Genomic DNA, 26174 nt, shown 5'->3' with positions numbered 1-26174 from the left:
GCAAGTTAGAGAAATGGTCGGAGGTAAACAGGATGAGGTTTAATAGAGAGAAATGCAAAGTGCTCCACTTAGGAAGGAACAATCAGTTCCATACATACAAGATGGGAAGCGACTGTCTAGGAAGGAGCATGGCAGAAAGGGATCTAGGGGTCATAGTGGACCACAAGTTGAATATGAGTCAACAGTGTGATGCTGTTGCAAAAAAAGCAAATATGATTCTAGGTTGTATTAACAGGTGTGTTGTAAGCAAAACTCGTGAAGTCATTCTGCCGCTCTACTCTGCACTAGTTAGGCCTCAGCTGGAGTACTGTGTCCAGTTCTGGGCGCCACATTTCAAGAAAGATGTGGAGAAATTGGAAAGGGTACAGAGAAGAGCGACAAGAATGATTAAAGGTTTAGAGAACATGACCTATGAAGCCAGGCTTCATGAACTGGGCTTGTTTAGTTTGGAAAAAAGAAGATTAAGGGGGGACATGATAGCGGCTTTCAAATATCTAAAAGGGTGTCACAAGGAGGAAGGAGAAAATTTATTCCTCTTGGTTTCTGAGGACAGGACAAGGAGTAATGGGCTTAAAGTGCAGCAGGGGAGGTTTAGATTGGACATTAGGAAAAAATTCCTAACTGTCAGGGTGGTCAAATATTGGAATAAATTGCCAAGGGAGGTGGTGGAATCTCCCTCTCTGGAGATATTTAAGAACAGGTTAGATAGACATCTGTCAGGGATGGTGTAGACGGAGCTTGATCCTGCCTTGAGGGCAGGGGGCTGGACTCGATGACCTCTCGAGGTCCCTTCCAGTCCTATGATTCTATGATTCTATGATTCTATGATTCTATGTAACCTAAACACAAAACATTTCTCATTTAAGAATATAGCGCAATTCCTCCCTTGCCTCCTTTTTTTCCTCTGAGATTGATTGCTACAAAGGCAGAAATATAAGATAACTGGAAATCTTAATGTAGTTGTTTGTCTTTAAGAGCTTACCTTTTTGGTAAGTGACTTATCTTGCTATTTCTTTTTTGTTGTTTCCACTGTCAGGAGTAGAATCTACTACAGAAGGAAAAGGATGAAAAGATGGATGACTTTTCACTACCGTGTCCTAACAATTTCCACCAGTTCACACGTGAATCTTTGGCTGCCATTGAAAAAAGAATTGCCGCCAACAAGAAATGCAAAGACCACCAACCTAAAGAGAAACTTCGACCACAACTTGACCTGCAAGTTTTTCAGAAGCTGCCTACTCTCTATGGAAATCCTCCTCAGGAGCTTGTTGGGAAACCATTGGAGGATCTTGATCCTTATTACAATGATCACAAGGTCAGAATCAGTTTATGCCAAGGGGTCAAATTTCTTCCCTCCCTGATCATTTATCAGTAGAGAGGTTTTTCTGGTTTAGGTGTCGGATCTAAATTTGACATTTGCTTCCTTGGAATAATTGCTGTAAGACAGTTGTATTCAATTAGATTATTATAAAAAAGACATCATACTTTGAATACTAAGTGATTGTGTAATAAAACCTTAGTTTTAAACCAGGGCTACTTAACATGTGGCCCATTTGTTTGCGGCCAGTGGGTAGGAGCTAAAACAGAAAAGGATTTGATATAATGGTCTTCAGTTGATATGCATTTAGTAGTTACATTCCTGGACTGTCATTGCTCATTAAAAGTGCTGTCAGATGGGTGGAAATCAAGTAGATACTGCATTTTATTAATATCAGCAAAACTGACTTAAATGAGGCTGGCATGTTGTGTAGTCGTGCCTTAATTTTTATATTCATGCCCGTCAGTGTGAAAGAAGATATTTGCATATATATGCAACCACACTTAAGTTGCGGCCCTCAGCATGTGCTGTGAGTATCATTGTGGCCCCCAGGGCTTCCAAAGTTGAGTAGTCCCGTTTTAAACCCTACTAATCATAGAAAATGAAATTAATCAGAGTGAGGGACATACACGATTTACATACTGCTTAAGCCCTACAAGTAGGGCTTAGGTAGGACTTAGGAGGTATATGTTAGCCCTTTAGACATGGATGAATGTCACCAGCACTGCATATAACACAGGATGCAGTCTATAAAAATCTAGTGCTGCATGGTAACTAAAAACAGAATTATTGTTTTTTATCTAAAGTGTCTTCCACTATATGTAGGCTGAATCAAAACAACTACATTATGTACAGCTTCTCTCTATATGCTAGAAACCATAACTATTTAATATAGTCTATTTTCAAATGTTACATATTTTAATAAGGAAATACTGCGTGTAAGCATATGCTTTTTTCAGAACCATCTGTTCTTCTAAGATCAAAATTATTTCTAGAATATATTTTAGATTTTAAATATGAACCCAGCTCTCTCACATCCCAGGCTATTTGCTGTACCAGGATGGTTTGTTCTAATTCTCCTTGTTTAAATAATAAAATATCAGTGGCATAGAGACTTGTGTTCATAACTCTGGCATTCTAGATGGGTGCCAAGACCAATGGGCAATGAAGTCACCCCCCTCTGGCCCAAATACTGTTTAATTATTTATATTTAGTGGAACAGCTCTAACAGGAGAGAATGAATAAGGGAGACAGATTGAATGTAGACCCACTGTTAGGATATTATAATCAAAATTAGAGAGCAAGAGGAGAAAAATCCTCCCTGGATCTGAGACATTTTCCTGATTAAAGTTCATAGGAAAAATTTCAGATTTGACAAATCTATATATTTCAATGAAAAATTGTTTTGTTGAAAAATTCATGATCAACCCTCCTGTCAATGTTAGTGAGTGAGTGCTGAGTCAGTCGTTACGCAAATAAAGACCTTGATTAAAGGCCCAGTTCCTGGAAATGCACTCAAATGTTATATAATTTAGAGAGTTAGTGCATCTGTCTTTGTGTCTGTCTGTCTGTTTGGGAGTCTATCTGTTAAAGAACTCCTAAACGGTAAGAGCTAGTGCTACCAGATTTGGTATGCAGCTTCCTCTTATCCTAACTGAAAGCAAGGGCAGGGTTTGGTTGTGCCAGGGTAATGGGATGTGTGTGAAATTCTATTGTTTCACATCAAACAGAAAGGGAGTGGTGTGATAGCAGGGGCAGTCATTCTCACAAATTACCACAAGATTGCAGCAAGCACCCCTGACCCATGGAGCAGCCACCCACCATGCTGTGTGGCCCCCACTCTCTAAGCCAGCCCTTTAAATCATCCTACAGCAGCTGTCCACCTTTCTGTGTGGCCGCCACTGCTATGGGCCAGCCCTGGAGAGCAGCCAGTGAGGCCTTCACTCACCCTGGCCACCCTTGGAGAGAAGGCAGTGGGCAGCCTGCATGCCCCCCCTACCCCAAGCTGGCCCCAGTGAAAAGCTGGCAGATGGGCTGCATGGCTCCCACTTTCCTGGACTGGTCCCGGACCAATACGTCTTTTACTATACATACACACTTCACTCACATGAATAACCCCATTTACTTTAATGAGAACGCTAACATGACAAAATGACTTAAATGCACATTTTGTGGGATCAGGGCTAAAGGAAGAAGTTTCAGAGTGAGAACTTCCAATTCAGTAATAAATTGCCTAAATTTACCTCTAGAGTACACAATATTTTTTACTGAAACTTTAAAAATGTGCAGTACAAATATATAGCAAAGCAAGAAAACAACCAACAACAATTATTAGGAATCTTTTAATTTAAACAAACAAACAAACAAAAATTAAGTTAGGAATCAAACTTTTATATATAAGTATTTGCACAGCTCTGGCCAACAGTAGAAACCCTTAATGTCCACAGTTCATTTTCTGGAACAGTTTGACTAATTAAAATTGCCTCTTTTTTCCTTAAAGACATTTATGGTACTGAACAAAAGGAAAACGATCTTCCGATTTACTGCCACACGTGCCTTGTGTATACTTAGCCCTTTTCATCCCATCAGAAGAGCAGTGATTACAATTTTGGTACATTCATATCCTTTCAGTTGGTTTAACTCAGTTTAGTTTTTTTTTATAATGGGTCTAATATGGGTATTGTACTATGTGTGTCATATTTAGAACATATCCTAGATCTAACCTGTTTCTATAAGCAACTGTATACCTGTTCCAGATAACTGCATAGATAATTATGAATTATTTTAGAAATGATTGTTGCGGCGGTCGCATCGGTCCTGACAGCTGGGGCCCTTCCAGGTTAGGAGCTGGTTTGGTCCATCCTTCCCCTTCGGCTGCCAGCCCTGCACAGCCGTGAGGGTGGGGCAGTCTCCGTCAGCTGGATCCTCTCAGCCAGCTGGGCCCGGCCCATAGGCTCCCTTAAAGTGCAGGGCGGGGCTGCCCCGTCACAGCATCCCAGAATCATGTTTGCTTTTTTTGCAACAGCATCACACTGCTGACTCATATTCAGCTTGTGGTCCACTATAACCCCTAGATCCCTTTCTGCCGTACTCCTTCCTAGACAGTCGCTTCCTATTCTGTATGTGTGAAACTGATAGTTCCTTCCTAAGTGAAGCACTTTGCATTTGTCTTTATTAAACCTCATCCTGTTTACCTCAGACCATTTCTCCAATTTGTCCAGATCATTTTTAATTATGACCCTATCCTCCAGAGCAGTCGCAACCCCTCCCAGTTTGGTATAATCTGCAAACTTAATAAGCGTACTTTCTATGCCAATATCTAAATTGTTGATGAAGATATTGAACAGAGCTGGTCCCAAAACAGACCCCTGCGGAACCCCACTTGTTATACCTTTCCAGCAGGATTGTGGACCGTTAATAACGACTCTCTGAGTACGGTTATCCAGCCAGTTATGCACCCACCTTATAGTAGCCCCATCTAAGTTGTATTTGACTAGTTTATTGATAAGAATATCATGCGAGACCGTATCAAATGCCTTACTAAAGTCTAGGTATACCACATCCACCACTTCTCCCTTATCCACAAGACTCATCCTATCAGAGAAAGCTATCAGATTGGTATGACATGATTTGTTCTTTACAAATCCATGCTGGCTGTTCCCTAACAGCTTGCCACCTTCCAAGTGTTTACAGATTATTTCCTTAATTAGATACCATCTGGGAAAGCATAAGATACAAGTTTCAGTACTTCTTGACTTTTTTACAAATATCATTCTGGGATATATAAACAGAAATGTTGTAAGCAATTCTTAATTCTTCTGGTCTACTCTGCACTGATTAGGCCTCAGTTGGAATAATTCATCCAGTTCTGGGTATTTCATTTCAGAAAGGTAGTGGACAAACTAGAAAAAGTCCAGAGAAAAGCAACAAGAATGATTAAAGGTCTAGAAAACATGACCTACAAGGAAAGATTGAATGAACTGGGTTTGTTTAGTCTGTAAAAGAGAAGACTGAGAGGGGACATCAGCTTTCAAATACCTAAAAGGTTGTTACAAGAAGGATGGAGGTTGAACATTAGGAAAAAAATTCCTAACGGTCAAGGTCATAGGATTTTAAAAATGGTGTATTTTATGATTTCAGATCTTTAAATTGAAATTTGATGGTGTTTGTAGTTGTAGGAGTCCTGACCCTAAAAAGAATGGTGGGGAGTCTCAAGATCATTGTAGCGGGGTTGCAGTACTCTTACCCTTACTTCCATTCATCTGCTAGCAGCAGCATTGCCTTCAGAATTGGACAGCTGGAAAGTGGTGACTGCTGGCCACAATTTTCCTAAAATAACCTTGTGATCCCCCTGCAACTCCCTTTTGGGTCAGGACCACCACTTTAAAAAGGCTGGTCTCCTCCATGAAATTTGCTCAGTCTAGGTTAAAAGCATACAAAAGTCCAGATTTCATGGGAGGACTTTAGATTTCATGGCCTCTGTGAAGAGATAGTATGCATGGCTCTTGAACAATGCACGGAAGGTAATTCATTTGATGGTAAGTTCTCCAGGAGGTGGGGTGGGACTCGCATTGGTAGGCTAGCCAAGTTCAGGCACATCCCTTCGCCAACAGGGCTGCCTGTGTTCAGGTCCATGGTGCAGCTAATGGGCACCATCTGTCCTCTGCACATTCTCCACAATCGAGTGTGCATGGATCACATCTGTTATGTGGTAACTGTATGTACCTACCTCTCTGTACCAATTGCAAGCAAATGGTAGAAGGAGAGCATTGCGGCTGAATTCCCCAACCTGGCACTTCAAGTGTAGGTTAGCAAAATAAAAACACTGTCTGATCCTGTCTCTGCAGTTTCCGGAGACAAAAAAGTTTTCCTGATTTCAGTTTCCCCTGAAATCCATTGGTACTGCCACCACCAAGTGTACAAATCCTCTTTTCCAGGGAAGAAATTACTTGGAATCTTTTCCTTGAGGGCAACCCCCCAAGGAGTTGAAAAAAACCAAGCAAGACTACCCTCAGAAAGAACAATGAAACTGTGTGCTCTCTGGTAATGTGTCTGAAGCCAGGCATGTAAGTTTAAGGACATGAAAGATCAACCAGTACTTGAACTCCATTTTTATGATTAAAACAAGACTATGGTTGCATGCATAGTAAATGACTTGGCGTTAAAAGCCCTGAACTGAAGCCAAAGCTCAGGGATTCTCCCTGGGATTACTTCTTTGTTACAGGAGAGAAAAAAAGAAAAATTAACCAGCTCAGACATAATTTCCAAACCCCAAAAATGAAAACAATAAATCTCATGGACTACCTAGACTTTTTGCTACTTGGACATTCTGATGAACCCAGGGAATCTATTTGGGGAGAGCTCATTTCTTCCCTCTGTAGCTGGAGAAGATCCCAGTCTCTTTCTTTCTTTAACAAAGGAGACTGCTGCCCTCAGTTTGAAATTTTTTAGCTGCATTGGGTCAATGCCCAAAGCTTCCTTCTTCTTATGCAGAGTAACTTAAAGTTAGCTTACCCCTTTCCTTGCTCTCCAGGTAAATTTAGGCTCTCCTTTGCAGCTTCCATTCATGACAGAGGGTAGTACCAAGCAATAATACTTTCCATGCATCTTCTTGAACAAACTATTCTTGGGTGAGGAACAATGATTTTCTGGCTCAAGCATTGAACTGGGACAATCACATCTGGGTTCATTTCACATCTGTCAATTATACGAGCATGTCATTTGAGCCCAGAAATGCAAACTTATTTAGGTTCCTAATTTCTATTGAAGTCTTAATATCATTCTGGATCTGGCTCTTTGTCTTCCTATATAAAAGCGGAGGATAAAAATCAATCCTGATTGATTTCTTATTTGTTTAGACTGAGCTATTTGGGGGTAAAGATGGTCTCTTATTAAGTTTTAAACATAATGCCTACTGCTTGAGTGGACTGTGGTCTAACATCAACATGATAACATACAAATGGAACTGTTAATTATGTCCTAGAAAACAAAAGATATATCAGCAGTGGCTTAAACACTTTTTGTATTAGCACATTGTTCTGATTAAACTGTAATGTTTTTACCTTAACTCCTCCTACATTGTTCACAGTTTTCATTATGTGCACTATTTTAGCCAATTGTGTTTTCATGGCTATTTCTGAGACTCCTAAGAATTCTAAGTTATTTGCATCTTCTTTATGGAAAAAATATGTTGAGTAAGTATTTATATAGGAATTGTTCCCTTATTTTCTAATTCTTCAGAATTACTGCTTTGTGGATATAAAGCCAGCTTCTGTTTTCATTTCCTAGACTGTAAATCCAGAAGCTTCAGAAGGGTAGATGAGTTAGTCAATAACTGGAAAAATTTATAAAACAATGAATAGTCTTGCAGCACCTTACAGACTAACAAAACATTTAGATGGTATCATGAACTTTCACGGGCACAATCAATTTCTGCATTCAGCTGAGGCAGTGGGTTGTACCCACAAAAGCTCATCATACCATCTAAATGTTTTGTTAGTTTCTAAGGTGTTGTAAATCCAGAGTAACTCTTTGGAGTCACTCTGGATTTTCAGTGGGGTAAAAAAGCAGAATCCACCATTTAGTGCCAAAAAAGTGCTAAATTCTTTTCATTATCTTTTGTCCACATTTAATTTATTGGAATCCTAAAATCATCTCTTAATTTTTACACATTTTTACTGAGGCAAGTCTCCAATCAATGCCATGGTTGATGAAGGCTTTTTCTATACTGCAACTTGAATGACAACATTTTGTCATTCATAGGCCTTTCCCCTAAAAGACAAAAGTTCTGCTGCCGCAAGAGGCAGTGTGAATGGCTTGTTGTCAGCAGTTAGCTTTTTTCAACATTCTTTAAAGAAAATTCTACGAGATGCACAAAGTGAACATACAATGCATTAAACAGCCATTTTGGAATCTAGAACGGTTGACAACATGGAATATTGTCAAAAAATTCAAATTGATGGTGATTTAAGATGTCCAACCTGAGACACTTCAAAATTTTAGCAAACAAAAATTTGTCAGAGGTAAGCAAGTATACTGCAGGCACCAATGCTTCTAGCCACATGAAGATTGTTGGCAGCTAATAGCTCAAGTTAACTATAGGAGTTAAGTCCTAATCCAATGCCCACTGAACTCAATGTGTGTGGGGGGAGGGATTCCATTTCTTTAATTTGGGGGCACTGGATCAAGTTCTTGGGTCAAAGAGATAGCACAAAGTGAGTAAACTGCACGCGCCATATAACCTCCTCCATTAATGGCTAATGGTCTCACATTTCTTGGATACTTTACTCTCCAGGTACATTTTCACTGGCATTTACACTTTTGAATTATTGATAAAAATATTGGCAAGCGGATTGTGTCTGAATGAATTCACTTTCCTTCGAGATCCATGGAATTGGTTGGATTTCAGTGTGATTATTATGGCGTAAGTAAGAACATATGCATTTTAAAGAGCTATCATGCAGCTAATTTATTTTTGCTTGTGTTTATTTTCCCTAGAACTTCTCAATGAAGTGTTATATTGTGACCTTAAGACACAACATCGTAAGGAGTGATAATTGTATTTAGGGCTCCTGCAGTCCCTTCTTTGAATGGTATATGGCAGGGGTTCCCAAACTTTTTGGCACGGGGACCAGTAAATCCATTCACAAGCTTTTGGAGGACTGGTAACATTCATTTGCATATTTGCATATTCATTAAGCAAAAGATGAATATTCAAATAAGTTGTTTCTGGTCCTCCCAAAGCCCCCAGTGCTAGCGTTAGCAAAGCTTTTGATACAGTCACCCACAATATTCTTGCCAGCAAGTTAAGGGAATATGGATTGGATAAATGGACTGTAAGATGGAAAGAAAGCTGGCTATTTCAGGGTTTCCCAAACTTTTTACTTTAGTTGGAAACCATTTTTTTCAGTACTGTTTTTTGCAGCCCCAAAATATAAATGCATATACAAAAAAGCATTAAAAATGAATAAATGTTCAGTGTTTCACCCAGCTGCATCCTCCGCCCAGCCTGGGCCAGGGCTTGGGGACCTGGTGCTGCATGGGCACTCCAGGAGGTGGGAGCAGGAGCAGATTGGGGGTAGAGTATCTGGCTAGAAGGGAGGGTGCAAGGAGGGGTAAGGTTGCCAGGTGTCCAGTTTCATACTGGATAGTCCGGTATTTGAGGGTTTTGTCCGGGAAACAAATTGAGAGAATACCAGACATATAAAATGTCTGGTGTTTTCTAATTAGGTAAGTTTTATTATTATTAGGTGTATCAGTCCTTAGCTGCGAATTGCCTGGCTGGTAGATGTGCTCATGCTGCGTGAGTCTACCAGCAACTACTCGAGGGAGAGTATGGGGCAAAATGGAATCCTGCTCCCCCCCTTCTCCTCCCGATCTCCCCAGTCCAGCCCTGCTTCTGACGGCCAGTTCCCCCCCACCCCCCACCGATCTCCCCTGGTCAGCCCCGCTCCCCCGATGACCCCCCCCCCCCGACCAGCCCCACTGCCTCCGTCCAGCCCTGCTTCTGGCAGCTAGTTTTCTCGTTCTCCTCCTCCCGATCTCCCACGTCCAGCTCCCTACCCCCCACCCCATCCCCTGGCCAGCCTGCTGCCCCCATCCAGCCCTGCTTCTGGAGGGTGGTTTTCCAATCTTCCTCCTCCCGATCTCCCCCAGCCAACCCCCTTGCCCCCCGTCCGGCCCTGGTTCTGCCGCCCGCCCTCCCTGATCTCCGCCGGACATTCCTGCTGCCCCCAACCCTGCTTCCGCCAGCCGCCCACCTGCCAGCCCCGATCTCCGCGGAACAACCCCGCTGCCCCCAACCCTGCTTCCGCCGGCTGCCTGCTCCCCCCACCCATCTCCGCAAGATAGCCCTGCTGCCCCCAACCCTGCTTCCCGGTGGCCAGTTCCCCTTGAAAGTAGGAATAAGAGATCCTCCGGAAAAGGGCTTTATTCCGGAGGATTGCGCCAGTCTAGATGCTTTTTTCCGGCTTTTCCCCAAGCCGGAAAAAAAGCGGCGGTCATGTTTATTTAAATCCCACGGGGGATATTTAAATCCCCCGCGGATTTCCCTATTCTGACTTACCTGCTTTGCATGACTTTTCCGGAATTAGGGGCCAGTCTAGACGTAGCCTCATTGTGTGAGAAATAAGGGAAGTTGCATGAAGAGTGCTCTATTTCAAAATAAGTGCTGTATGGATGCTCCCTATTTCAAAATAAGCTATTTCGAAAGAAGATACGCAATTGACGTAGCTCAATTTGTGTAGCTTATTTTGAGTTAAGTCCCGCAGTGTAGACAGACTCCATGGCTGTGTCTACACTGGCATGAATTTCCGGAACTGATTACAACGGAATACTATTCCATTTTCAATTTTTCCGGAAAAGGAGCGTCTACATTGGCAGGCTGCTTTTCCGGAAAAGCCCTTTTCCGGAAAAGCGTCTGTGGCCAATGTAGACGCGCTTTTCTGGAAAAGAGCCCCGATCGCCATTTTTGCGATCAGGGCTTTTTTCCGGAAAAGACTACTGGGCTGTCTACGCTGGCCCTTTTCCGGAACAGTGTTCCGGAATAAGGACTTATGCCCAAGCGGGAGCAGAATAGTTTTTCCAGAATAGCGGCTGATTTTATACAGTAGAGCGTCGTTGCTTTTCCGGAAATTCAAGGGCTAGTGTAGATAGCGCGCAGCTTATTCCGGAAAAGCGGCTGATTTTCCGGAATAAGTGGCCAGTGTAGAGACAGCCTATGTGTTTGTGTGAGAGAACTAGAAGGTGTCAGAGCCATTTTGTGAATCAGTCTGTTTGATCTGCACTCTGGAAATAGAAGAGACTGCTACAGGTTAGAATTACTTAATTTACTTATAGTGGGGAGAATTGATTTTTTTTTCAGGAAGAGACTGTGATAGAAAGGAAAATGATAGATGTATTGTGGCCTGGGGAGGAAGTATACTTTGAAATATTACTTGGGAATTTGATTAAAAAAATGTTCTCTCCTTCCTCTGGCCAAAATATTTTTAATAATAATTTTAATAATTGATGTGGGTTTTTGGTTTCATTATAAGTTCATTGTATTATAGGATGTTGGCACCATTCATAACCAAGCACTAACTTGTAAGTATATGCTATTTGAAATAATCAGGAACTGGATCCTTGATAAATAATACTCAGGATGAGCCCTTGACATTAGATTTGTTAAGGCTCAAGATATTATATGCTCAGAAGGGCTAGCAATTAAGAAAAGTTGTATAAAATATTTTGACTGTTCATGCAATTCAATAGGATATTTTGTCATGTCTTGATTTTACAGATATGTAGGGGAGTTTAGTGATCTAGGCAATGTTTCGGTCCTTCGTACATTCAGAGTTCTGAGAGCTTTAAAAACAATTTCAATACTCCCAGGTAAGAAGCCCAGGTTTTTGAATACTTTCTGCTAACTACAAGTGATTTTCTCCTCCAACCATTTCATTGGTTTGCAGGTGTTTTTGCCTTTAAAAAAAAAATTGAGTGACTTTCAGTGTTACATCTACAAATTCAATTGTTTTTGAATGTGGTTTCTCCAGATTCTTCACCTAGTCAGAATAATTTAAGCATTGGAAACAATCTGCCATTTTATTTATTTTGATTGTTCATCTCTGTGAGCCTGTTGTTTACCTTATACAAGATCTCTTATACAGAAGGCTGTTCTTATTGTCATTATTTATTATTGCTTTGACTGTTCAATGTCCATAATAACTCATCAGACATAATTTATGATTATGATTAATATGTATTAGAATTCATTAATAATGTATCATTAATATTTATCATTGTTGGGTCATGCCCTGTTCAGTTTTTACTCATTCTTAATTAGGCAAATTGATAAGGTGTTAGCTGGTTAACAACCGTATACAAATTAAAAAGGGTCGATGTATTTGGTCCATTGGTCTCTTTCTGGTCTCTTTTGTGTTATTTTTCTATGGGTATGTCTACACTACAAAGTTAATTCAAAATAACAGCCGTTATTGGTGGTCTACTGCAGAGATCGTGGACCTCATTGAGGTTTGAGGGGAGGCCTCCAATGCCCACGATGTCCACACTAGGCCAGGAATGCGGCCGTCTACAGCCACATGGCTGCCAGCTTGGCCACCAGAGGCCACATGCACAGCCAGGAGCAGGTGCACAGCAAAATTAAAGAACTGCGGCAGGCCTATGCCAGGGCCTCCCAACCAGGGACTAACCTGGAGGACTGCCCGCACTTTGAGGCCCTGGGCTGCATCCGGGGGGGGGGGGGGGGTCAGACAGTCCGTGCCCCCCTGGTTGTCATTGACCCCAGGGCAAAGGGCCCTGCCCCTGACACAGGGGAAGAGGAGGAACAGGAGGATGATGGCAGCCAGCAGCCTGCAGGGAGCATGCCCTGCACCCAGGATCCCCAAGCCAAACCGGAGAGCCCGTCAGCAGCCTCATCCGAGGCCGGGGAGGCCTCCACATGTGAGTGACATCCCGGTCCCCTTATGCAGGGCAGGGGGAGAAGGGGGAGCCCAGGGACTGTGCACGTCGGCCTTGACAACCACGGAGCAGGTGGCAACCTGTGCATCTGCCATGCCATCCAGGACATGTGGCCCCAGCTGGGTGCCATGCAGGGATCCTGGCCTGTTCCCCACATGTGTCTACCCGTCAAGGCACATGACAGGCTTCTGATCCCAGGGAGAGACACTGCACACTGCCCTCCCTCCAGATGCCCCCTCTACACAGAGGCAGGGCACATCTCCCTTCCCACCCCCCACACACTATAGGCAGCACAGGGGCTGGGGTGCAGTCCTAGGCCAGCTCACACTCCCGGGGATAGCAGGTGCAGAGACCTGCCGTCCTCACCTTGCAGAGGGGGCTGGGTTTCACCCACTGTGTCCCCAGGGAGAACTGACCACTTCTCTTGTTTCACCGCAGCCGCAGCACCTGCGAGTGCAGGATGCACCACCCCGCCTGGACCATCCACCCGCACCCGGGCCAGCAAGCGCACCCACAACCTGGAGGAGTTCCAGAGGCAGCACCTGTGGTTGCAGGGACGGCAGGTCCACAGCCAGGAGCAGTGGGTGCAAGAGGACCTGCAGCTGCTGCAGGAGAGCTTGCTGGAGCAGGGCCATGCCCTCCGCGAGCACCTGCAGGCCCTGGCAGACCAATTGCTGCCTCCTGCTGCTCCAGCCCCTGCGGCAACCCCAGATATCACTCCTCCTCCCACCCCTGCTCCCCTCCTGCTTCTTCCACACACCCCCCCGTCCCTCCTGCCCCACCCTCCATACTCACTCCCCCCCGGGAATGCCGAGGCCCCCGCACCCGCAGTTCTGCAAGACAGGAGGGCTGGCAAGACCCCCAACCCTGAGCTTCCCCTCCCTCTTCCTCCCCTCACCTCCCCCTTCCAGCTCCCTCCTCCCAGGTTCCCCCCTCCCCTCTTTCACTCTTAGTCCCCCCTCTCTCCACCCCAGTTCTGTTAAATAAAGAGATTTTTTTTGTGGCAACACAGGTGTTTTTATTGTATATCAGGAAGGGGGGTTGGGAGGGAAAAGGGGAAGGAGGTGGGGGTGAAATGTAAGGCACAAGGCCCCAGTGGGGAATGCCAGGGGGACTTCAGTCCTCGTCTGCCTGGACGCTCTCTCGCAGGGCTTCCCGGATGTGGACAGCCCCCTGAAGGGCCTCCCGGCTGGCAGCCATGCGGGGCTGTGCGTACTGGCCAGCCAGACGGGCAGCCTCTGGCATCCAGGCTGACAGGAAAGCTTCCCCCTTCCTCTTGCATAAATTGTGGAGCACACAGCACGCTGCCACCATGTGCGGAATATTGTGCTGGGCGAGGTCGAGGCGGGTGAGGAGGCTCCTAAATCGTGCTTTCAGTTGGCCAAAGGCCCTCTCGACCACGATGCGGGCACTGATGAACCTGGCATTGAAGGTCTGCCGGGAGGGGCTGAGGTGTCCCGTGTACGGCTTCATCAGCCAGGGCTATAGGGGGTAGGCTGCATCCCCCACCAGGCACACTGGCATATCCACGTCCCCGACCCTGCTATGGCAGTCAGGGAAGAAAGTCCCAGCGTGCAGCCTCTGGCACACGGAGGAGTTGCAGTACACCCGCGTGTCATGTGCCTTGCCGGACCAGCCCACATTGATGTCCGTGAACTGGCCCCAGTGGTCAGACACAGCCTGCAGGACCACAGAGAAGTATTCCTTCCTGTTGATGAAGAGGGAGGCCTGGTGTTCTGGGGCATGGATGGGGATGTGCGTTCCGTCGATTGCCCCCTGCAGTTGGTGAAGCCCAGGGTGCCAAACCCCTGGATGACCGTGTCCAGGTCACTGAGGCGGACGACTCTTGCAGAGCAGTACCCTATTGATGGCCTTCACCACCTGCAGAGAAGACACACAAAACCGAGGGTCACTGGGGTGCCCAGGTGGCTGGGAGTGTTTGTTCCCCGCCACTGCCCTGCGCCTCACTCCCAGGAGCAACTCCCACTGCAATCCTGGCCACCGTGGGCCTTTTCCGGAGGCTCTTATTCCTACTTCAAATAAGAGCCTCCGGAAAAGGGCGCTTTTTCCGGAGGATCGGGGCCAGTGTAGACGCTCTTTTCCGGCTTTTTTAAAAGCCGGAAAATAGCGGCGGACATTTTTATTTAAATGCCGCGGGGGATATTTAAATCCCCCGCGGATTTCCCTACTACGATAGGTGAAATTAACATGCCCCTTCCGGAAAAGGGGCCAGTGTAGACGTAGCCTATGTGTCTGCAGTGGTTACAGGTCCTCCCAAAGTAGCATCATTGCACATTTAATTAGCAGGGTATTTATTCCCTTTTCTAGATTATAGAAGTCAGATTATTGCTGCGCAGATGAGGGTGCAGTTCATGCAGTAAGGACAAAAGGAGCCTTATTCCTTCATGTACTTCATGCTCCCTGCAAAAGGATTAGGGACAATTGTTAGAGGAAAATTTCTTTTCTTATTTTGATAATTTTTGTTTTATTTAGATGATGTTTGAACTGAACAGATACATGCTACACTGGTCAAATAACTATGAACGTGTGGCTACAATAGGTTGTTTTGACTTTCAGAAAGAATGATACATGTATTTCAACTTTTTAGTTCTTATATTCCCAAATGTTATCTTCCCTAGGACTGAAAGTCATTGTCGGTGCACTCCTCCAGTCCATTAAGAAACTTGCTGATGTGATGATCCTGACTGTTTTCTGCTTGAGTGTGTTTGCTCTCATAGGCCTCCAGCTGTTTAAGGGCAATTTGAAACATAAATGTGTCAGGAATTTTAATTCCACGAATGGAACTATTTATTTGGATGAAAAGAAATGGGGCTCCTTTGATGAGTTTATTCATGATTCAGGTAAGTTGTCTTCTTTTTTCTTTTTAAGATAGTTTATTTATTGGTGATAGTCAATATAGATATTCATTCCTGAACTGCAAATTATGTTGAAAATACAGATGAACTTCTACCACAGAAAAAATGTTACCCTTTAAAATGCCAGAAAGGTTTGCAAAGGTCCAGGGATGATTTCAGCTATTGGTCCCACAATTCCTTTATTTTTTTTTCCAGCTAAACCATTACTGGAAGCTGTTTACAAAGTTTTCACTAATAGTCTTCTGTGCTTCCCAGGATGATACCATAGTAACTGAAATGTGCATTAGCTCACTTTCTGACATAATTTCCAGAAGATTGGTCTTGTACAGTAAACTAAGCAGTTATACACATACAGTTTTCTGTACATTTAAGAAGTCTGTAGATATCTATGTTTTGATGTGGACCATGAAGAGTACGTCTACACAGCAGCGTTATTTCGGAATAACGTCTGTTATTCTGAAATAACTATGTGAGCGTCTATACAGCTAGTCCGTTATTTCAAAATAATTTCAAAATAATGGGTGGCTTATTGCAGTGTTTGTAAACCTCATTCCATGAGGAATAATGCTTCTTTCAAAATAGCTATTTTGGAATAGCAGTAGTGTGGACGTTCCACTGCTGCTATTTCGAAATAGCTCCTCCCCCAGTACTTCCTGGGCTTCTAAATTGAGGTAGCTCATCCACATTAGAGGAACCTGCTTGGACCAATTTCCAGGCTTTCCTGTAGTGTAGATGCGCTATTTCAAAATAAGCTATTTCGGAGTATTTCTTCCAGAATAGCTTATTCCAAAATAATCGTGCAGTGTAGACATAGCTAAACTAAATGTTCAGCTAAAATGTGTGTTTTCCTTATAAATAAGCTGTATAGCTCTTTTTTCCATATGTGTATCTTGAGTATAATTACTGCTGAAAAGATGGATGAGTAGAACAGATATCTGAAAACACAACACAGGATTGTTAGAGGAAAGAAAAAATAGGTGCATCAATGGAAGAAATAACTTTATGATTTCAAACTACTTATCTCTCTTTTTTTTCTTTTAGTTTTTATACACATTAACTTTGCTATGTTGCACATCATTCATATTTCACTGTAGGATACACATTTGTGGTTCATAGTGTAGCCCCTCTTGTGAGATGTGACTCTCACATCCCCCAGGACACTTGCTACTCAAAGTGATTTCTCCCCTCTTTTGCCTGGGTTGGTCCCGGGCTCTTTACTGTGATGCCTGTTACCTCCACTGAAGGTGACTCTTCATTGTGCCCAGGGCACAAAGGGTGTTGTCTTTTGGAAAACTGACTAATGCTATAAATGGGCAAGGAGTATAAAATCCACTACATAATGACAAAAGAAAGCACTTCTACAGAAACTAAAGAAATGAAATGATACACCCAGAAATAACAATACAACAAAGGGGGTCTTTATTGGAGCAGAAAAATGGCATCCAGGAAAGGAAAGCCTTGGGGTTGTGTAAACTAATTAAAGAACTAACACATTTCACATCTGCCAGCATTCACTACTCTGTGGGGTCTTGGCCTGCCTTTGGTAGCCAGTGCTAAGTTAGGTCACTGACACTCTACATCCTGATTGGCACAAGGCTGGAACTTCCTGAAACCAGGATCTACAGCACATAGCCCTTTAATTTCCTGGCTTATGAGTGGGAGTTAATCAGAGACTTCTTGAGCTGTTTTACTTCTTTTTCAGCTCCTTGGCCTCCCTACAGTTCTTCCCTTTTGATGTATGTTACACTTGGTCATTTTGTGTTATATTAAAATAAATTGTCATTTGGGGGGATAGCACAATTTTTGGGCCAAGAGCCGGGCAAAGTAGCCAAAGTCTATCCTAGGTCCAGTACTATTCAATATTTTCATTAACAGTTTGGATATTGAAATCGAGAGTTTGCTTATAAAATTTGCAGATGACACCAACCTGGGAGAAGTTGCTTGCAGTTTAGTTGACAGAATTAGAATTCAAAATGAAAATAGCAAATTGGAGAATTGCACGAAATCTGTAAGATGCAGATTAAGTGAAAAGTATGATACTTAGGAAGAAAAATGAACAAATACAAAATGGGAAATATCTGGGTAAGCGGGGGGTTGAGGAGATCACACTGAATATAAGACAGCAGTGTGAAGATATTCCAAATGTCAACTGTCATTCTGGATGTATTAAAAGGTATATTGTATGTAAACCATATAAGGGAATTGTCCTGCTGTTTTTGACAGTGATAAGGTCTCTATTGGAGTGTTGTGTCCATTTTTGGATACCACACTTTAAAAGAGATGTAAGCCAATTGGAGAGTGCAGAGGAGATAGAAAATACGATCTATAAGGAAAGACTGAAAGAACTGGGCATGTTTGATCTAGAGAAGAGAAAGCTGAGGAGAGGATGTGATAAGTCTTCAAATATGCAAAGGACTTCACATTGAGGATGGTAATCAATTGTTTTCCATGTCCACAGAACACAGGACAAAGAATTAATCTGCTTAGTTTTCAACAATGGAGGTTCAGGTTAGATATTACAAAAAACATTCTAAATATAAGGATAGTTAAGCAGTGGAATAGACTTCTTGGGAAGTTTGTGGAATCCCCATCTTTGGAATTTTTTAAAGAACAGGTTAGATTAGAGGTTCTCAAAGTGCACTGTGTTAGAAGGGCATGGAGGAACATTTGGGGGGAGGAGTGTAGAGGGGGGTGCAGTGGAACCCTGGCCGGCCCTCATGGGGGGCAAGAAAGGAGCACCATCCAGCTACACCCCACCCCAGCTCTTTCTTGGCACTGGCTCCTGGCTCCAACCCTAACTGGGGCTCCACTCATACTAGTGGCTACACCCACCAGTGTCAACCCTGGCTGGGTGCTTTGTTCCCAGCTGTGCCCCCCCCCCCAGCCTTGGTCCCCAGCCAGAGCTCTGTTCCTGACCCTGGACCCAAACCTACTTTCTGCTACAGCCACAGCCTCAGCCCCTTTACCCTGTCCATATCCTCCCCCATAGAGCAGCTCTCCTGCTCCTAGTCCTGGCTACTAAGGGGGTGACATAGTCAGGGCAAAGGAAGCATGACCCTGATAGGTTTGGGGTCCACTTGGTGAGACAAACTCATGCCAGGGCTGGTCTCTGTGATGCCTCAGATGACATCACTGGATCGTCAACCAACAGAGGAGCTTCCTGAGCAGTTACAACCTCAGACTGAAGATTTATAGGCATCTCTGACTATTTTGTCCTTATTTTCAAATGAGGTAGTGATCCCCTGTATTTTACCTCATCTGGATAACTACATGAACTTCCAAGAACTGCTAAAGCTGATAGCTGAGACCTTCCAAATTCCATTAGAAGAGATACAGGAGTTTCCACAGAAATTGCTGCACATTCTTCATACCATAATGTTGAAGTTTGTGGCACTTCCATTAAAGAGACTTCATTGGACCATGTCAGAAAGATTTGGCAAACCCTTATATTGATCACTTTCACCTCAAAGAAAAGTGACAAAAGGTATCACAGGCCGCCTGTTGAGAGCAGAATACCTGTACACAAATCCAGTGCTTGTCTTTTGGGTGGCGTGGCAGAAAATGAGAAACAGAGAAGGCCAACCAAGAATGAATGCTTATGAAAAAGAAGCAAAATGACTAGATTTAATTGCGGCGAGGAGTCCTGTGGCACCTTATAAACTAGTTAGATTTAATTGGTCATTAGTGTTACTCATCTGCCAGTTTAAAATTCAAAATTTCGAAGTGTCAGAAATCATTAGCATATTATGCTCTTCTAAACTAAAATAAATATATGGATTTTGTTGATAAACTGCAAAAATAAATTAGGGAGGTATTTAAATTTTTATTTTTGGAAGGATAGCCAATTGCTAGAATGTCTGTACAGGCATCTGTGGAAATTGCTAAGTCGGCTTCATGACCTATGGTAGCATAACAGAATATCTTCCATTTGCAGTTCAGACCTTTTCAATGTTAAAACCAACCATACGCTCCAAAAATTGAAATGTCCCTAAACCACACTTTGCATTCTCGTAGTTTATTCATCTGCAACTACACCCACTGATGGGGTGGGGTAAAAGGGGCAACTGTCCTGAGGCCTGGTGATTCAAAAGGGGCTGGGACTCCCATCAGTCATTGCTGATGGGTTGGTGTGGGGAAGAGGGAGTGCGGTAAGGCATGCTCCTGCAGTGCTGAGGTCTTGCTCCCCTCAGCCCCGTCCCTTACAGAAGTGTGGAGCCAGCCCCTCTATGCCTTGAATTGGGGCCTGGCAGATCTGTCAGCTTCTCTGTCTGCAACCAAAAGAAAACAAAGGAGACTTTGTAGCTATTCTAAACAGAGAACATTACATGCATTTTCTGTCACAAGAGAAAAACTCCATAAAAAGAGGAAGTGTTTCCAAAGAGAAGAGTGTCTGCATCAGTCACCTTTCTGTTCTACCCTGAATCTACAAACAAGCAACTGTTTTGTCAGGTTGGTCAAGATTTGCACCACAACCATATTGATAGCTGTAGACTCCTTTCCCCTTCCATTTGGGAACCGTTTACACCCTTCCCAAAGTGGTAGGATTCTCTAACACAATGCTGGAGTCTGAAGATTGTCATACAATCCCATTCTGCAGGTGCCTCTCAGCTCCTTCTCGTGCCTTTTAGGGACCTCTCTCATGAGAGACTATTATAGCAGGAACTAAAAACCCTTCTGTCTTTTTGAGTAGTAGAAGAAGAAAAGTTTCTGCTCCAATTAGTACCTCAAACTTACCTCCACAGGTAAATAAAGTGTCTGGCATCCCACCAGGGTTAACCCTGGCAAACTGTGTCCAGCCCATGGGCCACTTGTTGCTCATTGTTGATCCAGGACGTACATGTTAAAATTAGTCTGAGTGTATTATGCCTTCATTTTTCTTGTAGAAAATTATTTCAAGAAGAATGACACTACAGATTTCTTATTGTGTGGCAACAGCTCAGATGCTGGGTAAGTGCAGTTAACCTTTCTTTGTCCTGACCTTTTAAATTTGTTTCAGTTATTTTTTGGTTTATCTCAGCCCATCAGTGACTAACATGAAAGGCAAATCTCACATACGTAAAGACAATAATAACGGGATCAAGAATAATTAAAATATAACAAATAATAAGAGAGTTTAATGAATGACAGAGGATAGAGTTTGAACCCATGATTTCCTTACTAGGAAATTCTTCCTAGGCCTTTTGGCATGTTTTCTTTCAATTACTTTAACTTTATTCTCAGAAATGTATTTAATATGCTTCCACTTAGTGAATTAAATTTAAAAAGAATGAGGTGGAGAAGGAAGTAGAGTCAGAGTAATCTGCAAGTGGGCCACAAGACATTTTGCTGATGTAAGCTGCTCGTAGGCATGGCCACCACAGCTCCAAGTGGCCTTGGTTCACAATTCTCAGCCAATGAAAGCCGTGGGAAGCAGTGGCCAGCATGTGCCTTTGGCCCGCGCTGTTTCCAGCTGCTCCCATTTGCCAGGAATAGCAAACTGCAGCCACTCGGAGCTGATGGTGGGGACATGCCTACAGAAAGTCTCACAGCCCACCTGCAGATTACCCAGAGAGGCTGAATATTGCCCACCACTGTTCTTATAATCAGACAGAGTATTGTTAGAATTACTGTTAAACTGGACACTCTGACATGTACAGTTGCAACCCTTCCACTTAAAAAAACCTTTAGAATTAGCAATCGTTTCATTAACAGTTAGCAAAATCACAAACACTCTGCTGAGCAAGATAGAGAGAGATAATACAAAATGAGATCTGAGCATCCATAAATTCATACCATCCTTTGCAAAAGCACCTGATTTTAGTCATTCTCATCATGATTGTCATCCTGACATCTCCCAAGGTATGCAGACTAGGAAACAGCTTTTATAATGTGCTACATTGACGCCACTATGCCTTATGCATATTCAGACAGCCTCTTTCCTGAGGGACAGTAGGTCAGAGTCCAGAGATAACCTCAGTTCACAGTGTAAAAGGCAGAGATAGGTCCTCTAAACAGTTACTCTACTACCAGTTCTCCAAATGATTTCAATCAAACTATGGATACGTGTAACTGCAGAACTGAGGCTTAAGAGAAAGTACACTGAAAGAAGCAAAGGAAGTGTTAATTTACAATGTGAAATATTATTTTGTATATAGATAATATTAACATATATCATAGGGCATGTGTTTTTGTATTGCTCTCTCAACCCTTCTACCGTATGTCCGTCTTTCCCACCAAAATATTGTAGAGGTGTGGAAGACTTTTACTTAGCATGAGTTAGTGTTTGCAGATCTCATGGAAGAAGTGAGTTCCTATGTTTGAGTTGTAATATAACTGAAGGTATAATTTGAGTTTTCACAAAAACTGAAACTATTTGCCTTTAAAGTTGAACATTTAAAGCGTTCATCGCTTTTTATTAAACATCTTTAGCTCCTGTCCAGATAAATATGTGTGTCTCAAAGTTGGGGAAAATCCAGATAATGGCTACACCAGTTTTGATACGTTTGGCTGGGCCTTTCTTTCTTTGTTCCGCCTGATGACACAAGATTATTGGGAGCGTCTGTATCAACAGGTATCATATTTACTTAATTCAAATATTAAATAAAACAGTAATGTAGCTGGATAATGTGTAAAGAAAAAAGAGATAAGGAGGTTTAAAATGTACTGATGGGTGCAAGTCACAGAATAAGTGGATTATCTTGTGCACATCCCATTAGCTGGGAGTACTGCAGCTAATTCACTATCTAAGTTTCTGATTGTTTTAATTAAGAATATTGACAATGAAATTGAACATCATGGCAAACACTTAATAGCTTGTGTGTGATGGGTCAATAATTGCAAAGCAGAAGATTTTATTAGACTGAAGGAAAGATTCTAAACAGGGTACATATCCCCTAAAAGGGGGACCACAAGGAACTGGAAGTGATAACATAACACAGAACTTTTCACCTCTTAGTCTGACTGACACACTCTTCCTATTTGATGGCTGTTTGGCAAGGGCATAGGCTCTTTGTTCCATGGTGTTTGCCAGACTTTCTGTGAGGGGGCAACATAATGCTTCCTCATTCCTTTAAACTAACCCGAATGTTCTAGGGTATGCAGTGTAACCGAAGGGGTTTGAAATGTCACTGTGCACTGATCCAGTAGCACAACAGAGCCTCCCCCGCAGAAGTGCAGCTCCCTTTCTGTTGAGCTGAGCTGAGCTGAGTACTGTCCACCATCAGGAAGGTCATTGAAGCTCATTAAGGGGGTATAGGAAGTGGGAAAGGAAGCACATAGGCTGTGTGGATTTAAAGGGGTTTTTTTAAGTATTTTTAAATACACCTTAAAATAATATTTACTACTTTCATATAGTGCTTTACATCTCCAATGTACTTTATAAGCATTAACTAATCTAATTAAATGAGAAGTGTCATTTCAGACTCCTTACTTTAGTGCGTTCTTTATGCTTACAGACACTCAGAGCTTCTGGGAAGATCTACATTCTCTTTTTTATGCTGGTCATCTTTGTGGGCTCATTTTATCTGGTCAACTTGATCCTGGCTGTAGTGACCATGGCATATGAAGAGCAGAACAAAGCTACTATTGCTGAAACTGAGGCAAAGGAAAAGAAGTTTCGGGAAGCCATGGAACTGCTGAAAAAAGAGAAAGAGGTCCATGAACTATTCCCTTGTTAATGTTCGGCACTTTCCACTTGCAATATGTAATATCTGTAGTGTAATTTATCAGTCTTCCATTATCTTTGAGTGTGTATATACAATGACCCTATGGTCACTGATGAGATCAGGTACTGGCTATTATCTTATTCAGAGTTATCACACTGTTTTCTAGAGCAAATATAAATGGTTCCTCATTTGTTGGTAAATACTAAGTGTGAGTAGTGAACAGAGAAATGCAATATTAGTTCATGGTACTGTAAGCAAAATAATATTATAAAAGCTGACAGGGCTAACATTCCATCAGCCTAAAGTTTCAATAGGGACACATGAATATTTGTTTTACTCTTAGGCTGTGTCTAAACTGGCAAGTTTTCCCGCAAAAGCACCTGCTTTTGCGGAAAAACTTGCCAGCTGTCTACACTGGCTGCTTGAATTTCCGCAAGAACACTGACTTCCTACTGTCTGAAATCAGTGCTTTTTGCGGAAATACTGTGCTGCTCCCGTTTGGGCAAAAGTCCTTTTGCGCAAAGCTTTTGCGCAAAAGGGCCAGTGTAGACAGCTCAGATTTGTTTTGCACAAAAAAGCCCCGATCACGAAAATGGCGATCGGGGCTTTTTTGCACAAAAGCGCGTCTAGATTGGCACAGACGCTTTTCCGCAAAAAGTGCTTTTGCGGAAAAGCGTCCGTGACAATCTAGACGCTCTTTTCCGCAAATGCTTTTAATGGAAAACTTTTCCGTTAAAAGCATTTGCAGAAAATCATGCCAGTCTAGACTTAGCCTTTGTCTTTTGGCCTATTTGTGTGGGTAGACTAGGTATTGAAACATACAACAACTCTTTTCTTTGACTCCTTTAGAGTTTGATCTAAAGCCAAGTGGAGTCAATTAAAAGACTCCAATTGACTTCAATGGATCAAGTTCCTAGAGAGCGGAGGGATGGGGAATTGAATATCTGAAATACCACTAAAAACACAGATGGGAGCAATGACCACATACTACTGTGTGACTGTAGTCCTGAAGATAGCCCACAAAGCAACTGTGATTCTCAGTATTTAAGTCTCCATTTTGGGAAATGGATAGATGTGCTACTATTTGAATTTTAAACTGATTCTGCACAGTCTGTAATATACACATAGAAAGATAGGAGTTAAGTGATATGAATGATCCAAAGTTTTATATTTTGTCTTTGACAGAAGGAACATATATTATCACAGAAACACTGCATGTAACCAATTGTTCAATGTTCTATATGGAGTGGGAAATCCTAATATCTTCAATGATCAGCTTGCATTAGAAGCATGAAGTTAGTATTTTAACAATCAATATGAAATGATCATTCTTAACAAGAATTCTAGAGCACAGCAGTACTTTCCATTAGGATGTGTTTACACAACAAGGGTATTTTAATTTGAATGGCTCTGGTGAGGAGCTATTTCGAAATAGCAGCAGTTGTGCATCCAGACACACCCTATTTTGAAACAGGCATCATTCCTCATGAAATGAGGGTTTATTGTTCTGGAATAAGAAGCCTGTTATTTCAAAATAATTTTAAAATAATGGGTTTGCTGTGTGGATACTTACCTTGTTGTTTCAAAATAATGTGCGCTATTTCAAAATAATGCTGTAGTGTAGATGTGCCCTTACTGAGGGTATGTCTACACTACCACCCTAGCTCGAACTAGGCTGGTTAATGTAGTCATTCGAAGTTGCAAATGAAGCCCGGGATTTAAATATCCCGGGCTTCATTTGCATCTTGCTGTGTGCCGCCATTTTTAAATTCCCATTAGTGCAGACTCCGTGCCCGCGGCTACATGCAGCACGGAGTAGGTAGTTCGAATTAGGCTTTCTAGATCCACGAGGAGTAACGGTAGTTCAAATTAGAAAGCCTAATTCGAACTACCTACTCCATGTCGCGTGTAGCCGCGGGCATGGAGTCCGCACTAACGGGGATTTAAAAATGCCGGCGCCCAGCAAGATGCAAATGAAGATGATATTTAAATCCCGGGCTTCATTTGCAACTTCGAATGACTACATTAACCACCCTCGTTCGAACTAGGGTGTAGTGTAGAAATACCCTGATATCCTAATTCTGTATCTAGAGTAACGGCTATGTTTTTTGTGTGCTTACTTTTAGGCATTGGCTGCTAAACGAAATGATACCATGTCACTTTGCTCCTTTGAAATGTCACCTTTATCCTCCAAAGAAGTTAAAGACAGAAGCAATAGGAGACATAAAAATAAGTCCTTAGGGATAGAAGATTATAGAGAAGAACAAAAAGGTCCCAGTTCACAGTCCAGCGGCAGTCAACAAAACTTGGTAATTATTTATCTAAATCTGCAATCCTTATAGTGTCAGTTTTAGAACAGAAATTGTTAAAAAGCACAAACAAAACCCATTAAGAAATAGAATATTGTATTAATAGATACAAGCTAGCATCTGTTTCTTTGGTTTTTAAAACAAAATCTCCTTTCAGCTGAGAGAGGAGACAACATTTCAATGCAAAAGGAAAACTTTTGAGAAAGTTCCATATAAATGAATGCCAAGATATAAGAGTGAGGTGTCAACATGCATTGAAGCATTTTGCTATAACAAAAATATTTTCATGAGCATTTGGAATATGTGTAGATTAAAATATGTTAACATCCCGTGTAATATTGGAAAATTTTAAAAACTACATTGGAACTGGAACTTAATTAACATTCCATAACAGACTTTTGCACCAGTGCAGCTAAGCTGCGTCTGGTGAAGATGCTATGTGTTGATGGGAGAGGGCTCTCCTGTCAGCATAATTACTCCACCTTTCTGAGGAATCTCTGAATAACTTTTAATATTGGACTTACAGACCTTATGTGACTGATTGAGGTACAGGTTGGACCTCCCTTGGTCC

The 26174-nt window shown here is 42.5% G+C and overlaps 1 protein-coding gene across 1 annotated transcript in view; it reads left to right on the top strand.

The window, feature by feature from the left end:
* Positions 1–1042: 1042 nt before the first annotated feature.
* LOC102447998 (sodium channel protein type 5 subunit alpha-like) overlaps positions 1043–26174 on the top strand; it is an 86251-nt gene continuing 61119 nt past the window's right edge. The window contains exons 1-10 of the mRNA XM_075922836.1: positions 1043–1315; positions 3819–3937; positions 7396–7512; positions 8613–8741; positions 11598–11689; positions 15415–15636; positions 20535–20598; positions 22060–22201; positions 23085–23282; positions 25421–25603. Of these exons, the coding sequence (XP_075778951.1) occupies positions 1073–1315; positions 3819–3937; positions 7396–7512; positions 8613–8741; positions 11598–11689; positions 15415–15636; positions 20535–20598; positions 22060–22201; positions 23085–23282; positions 25421–25603 (1509 nt within the window). The 5' untranslated portion in view covers positions 1043–1072. The remainder of the gene's footprint in view (positions 1316–3818; positions 3938–7395; positions 7513–8612; positions 8742–11597; positions 11690–15414; positions 15637–20534; positions 20599–22059; positions 22202–23084; positions 23283–25420; positions 25604–26174) is intronic.

This window comes from Pelodiscus sinensis, chromosome 2, assembly GCF_049634645.1.
Source record: "Pelodiscus sinensis isolate JC-2024 chromosome 2, ASM4963464v1, whole genome shotgun sequence".
In the NCBI taxonomy this organism is placed as follows: Eukaryota; Metazoa; Chordata; order Testudines; family Trionychidae; genus Pelodiscus; species Pelodiscus sinensis.
The sequence above is the reverse complement of the archived record's forward strand: the minus strand, read 5'-3'. Positions and strand labels throughout refer to the sequence as shown.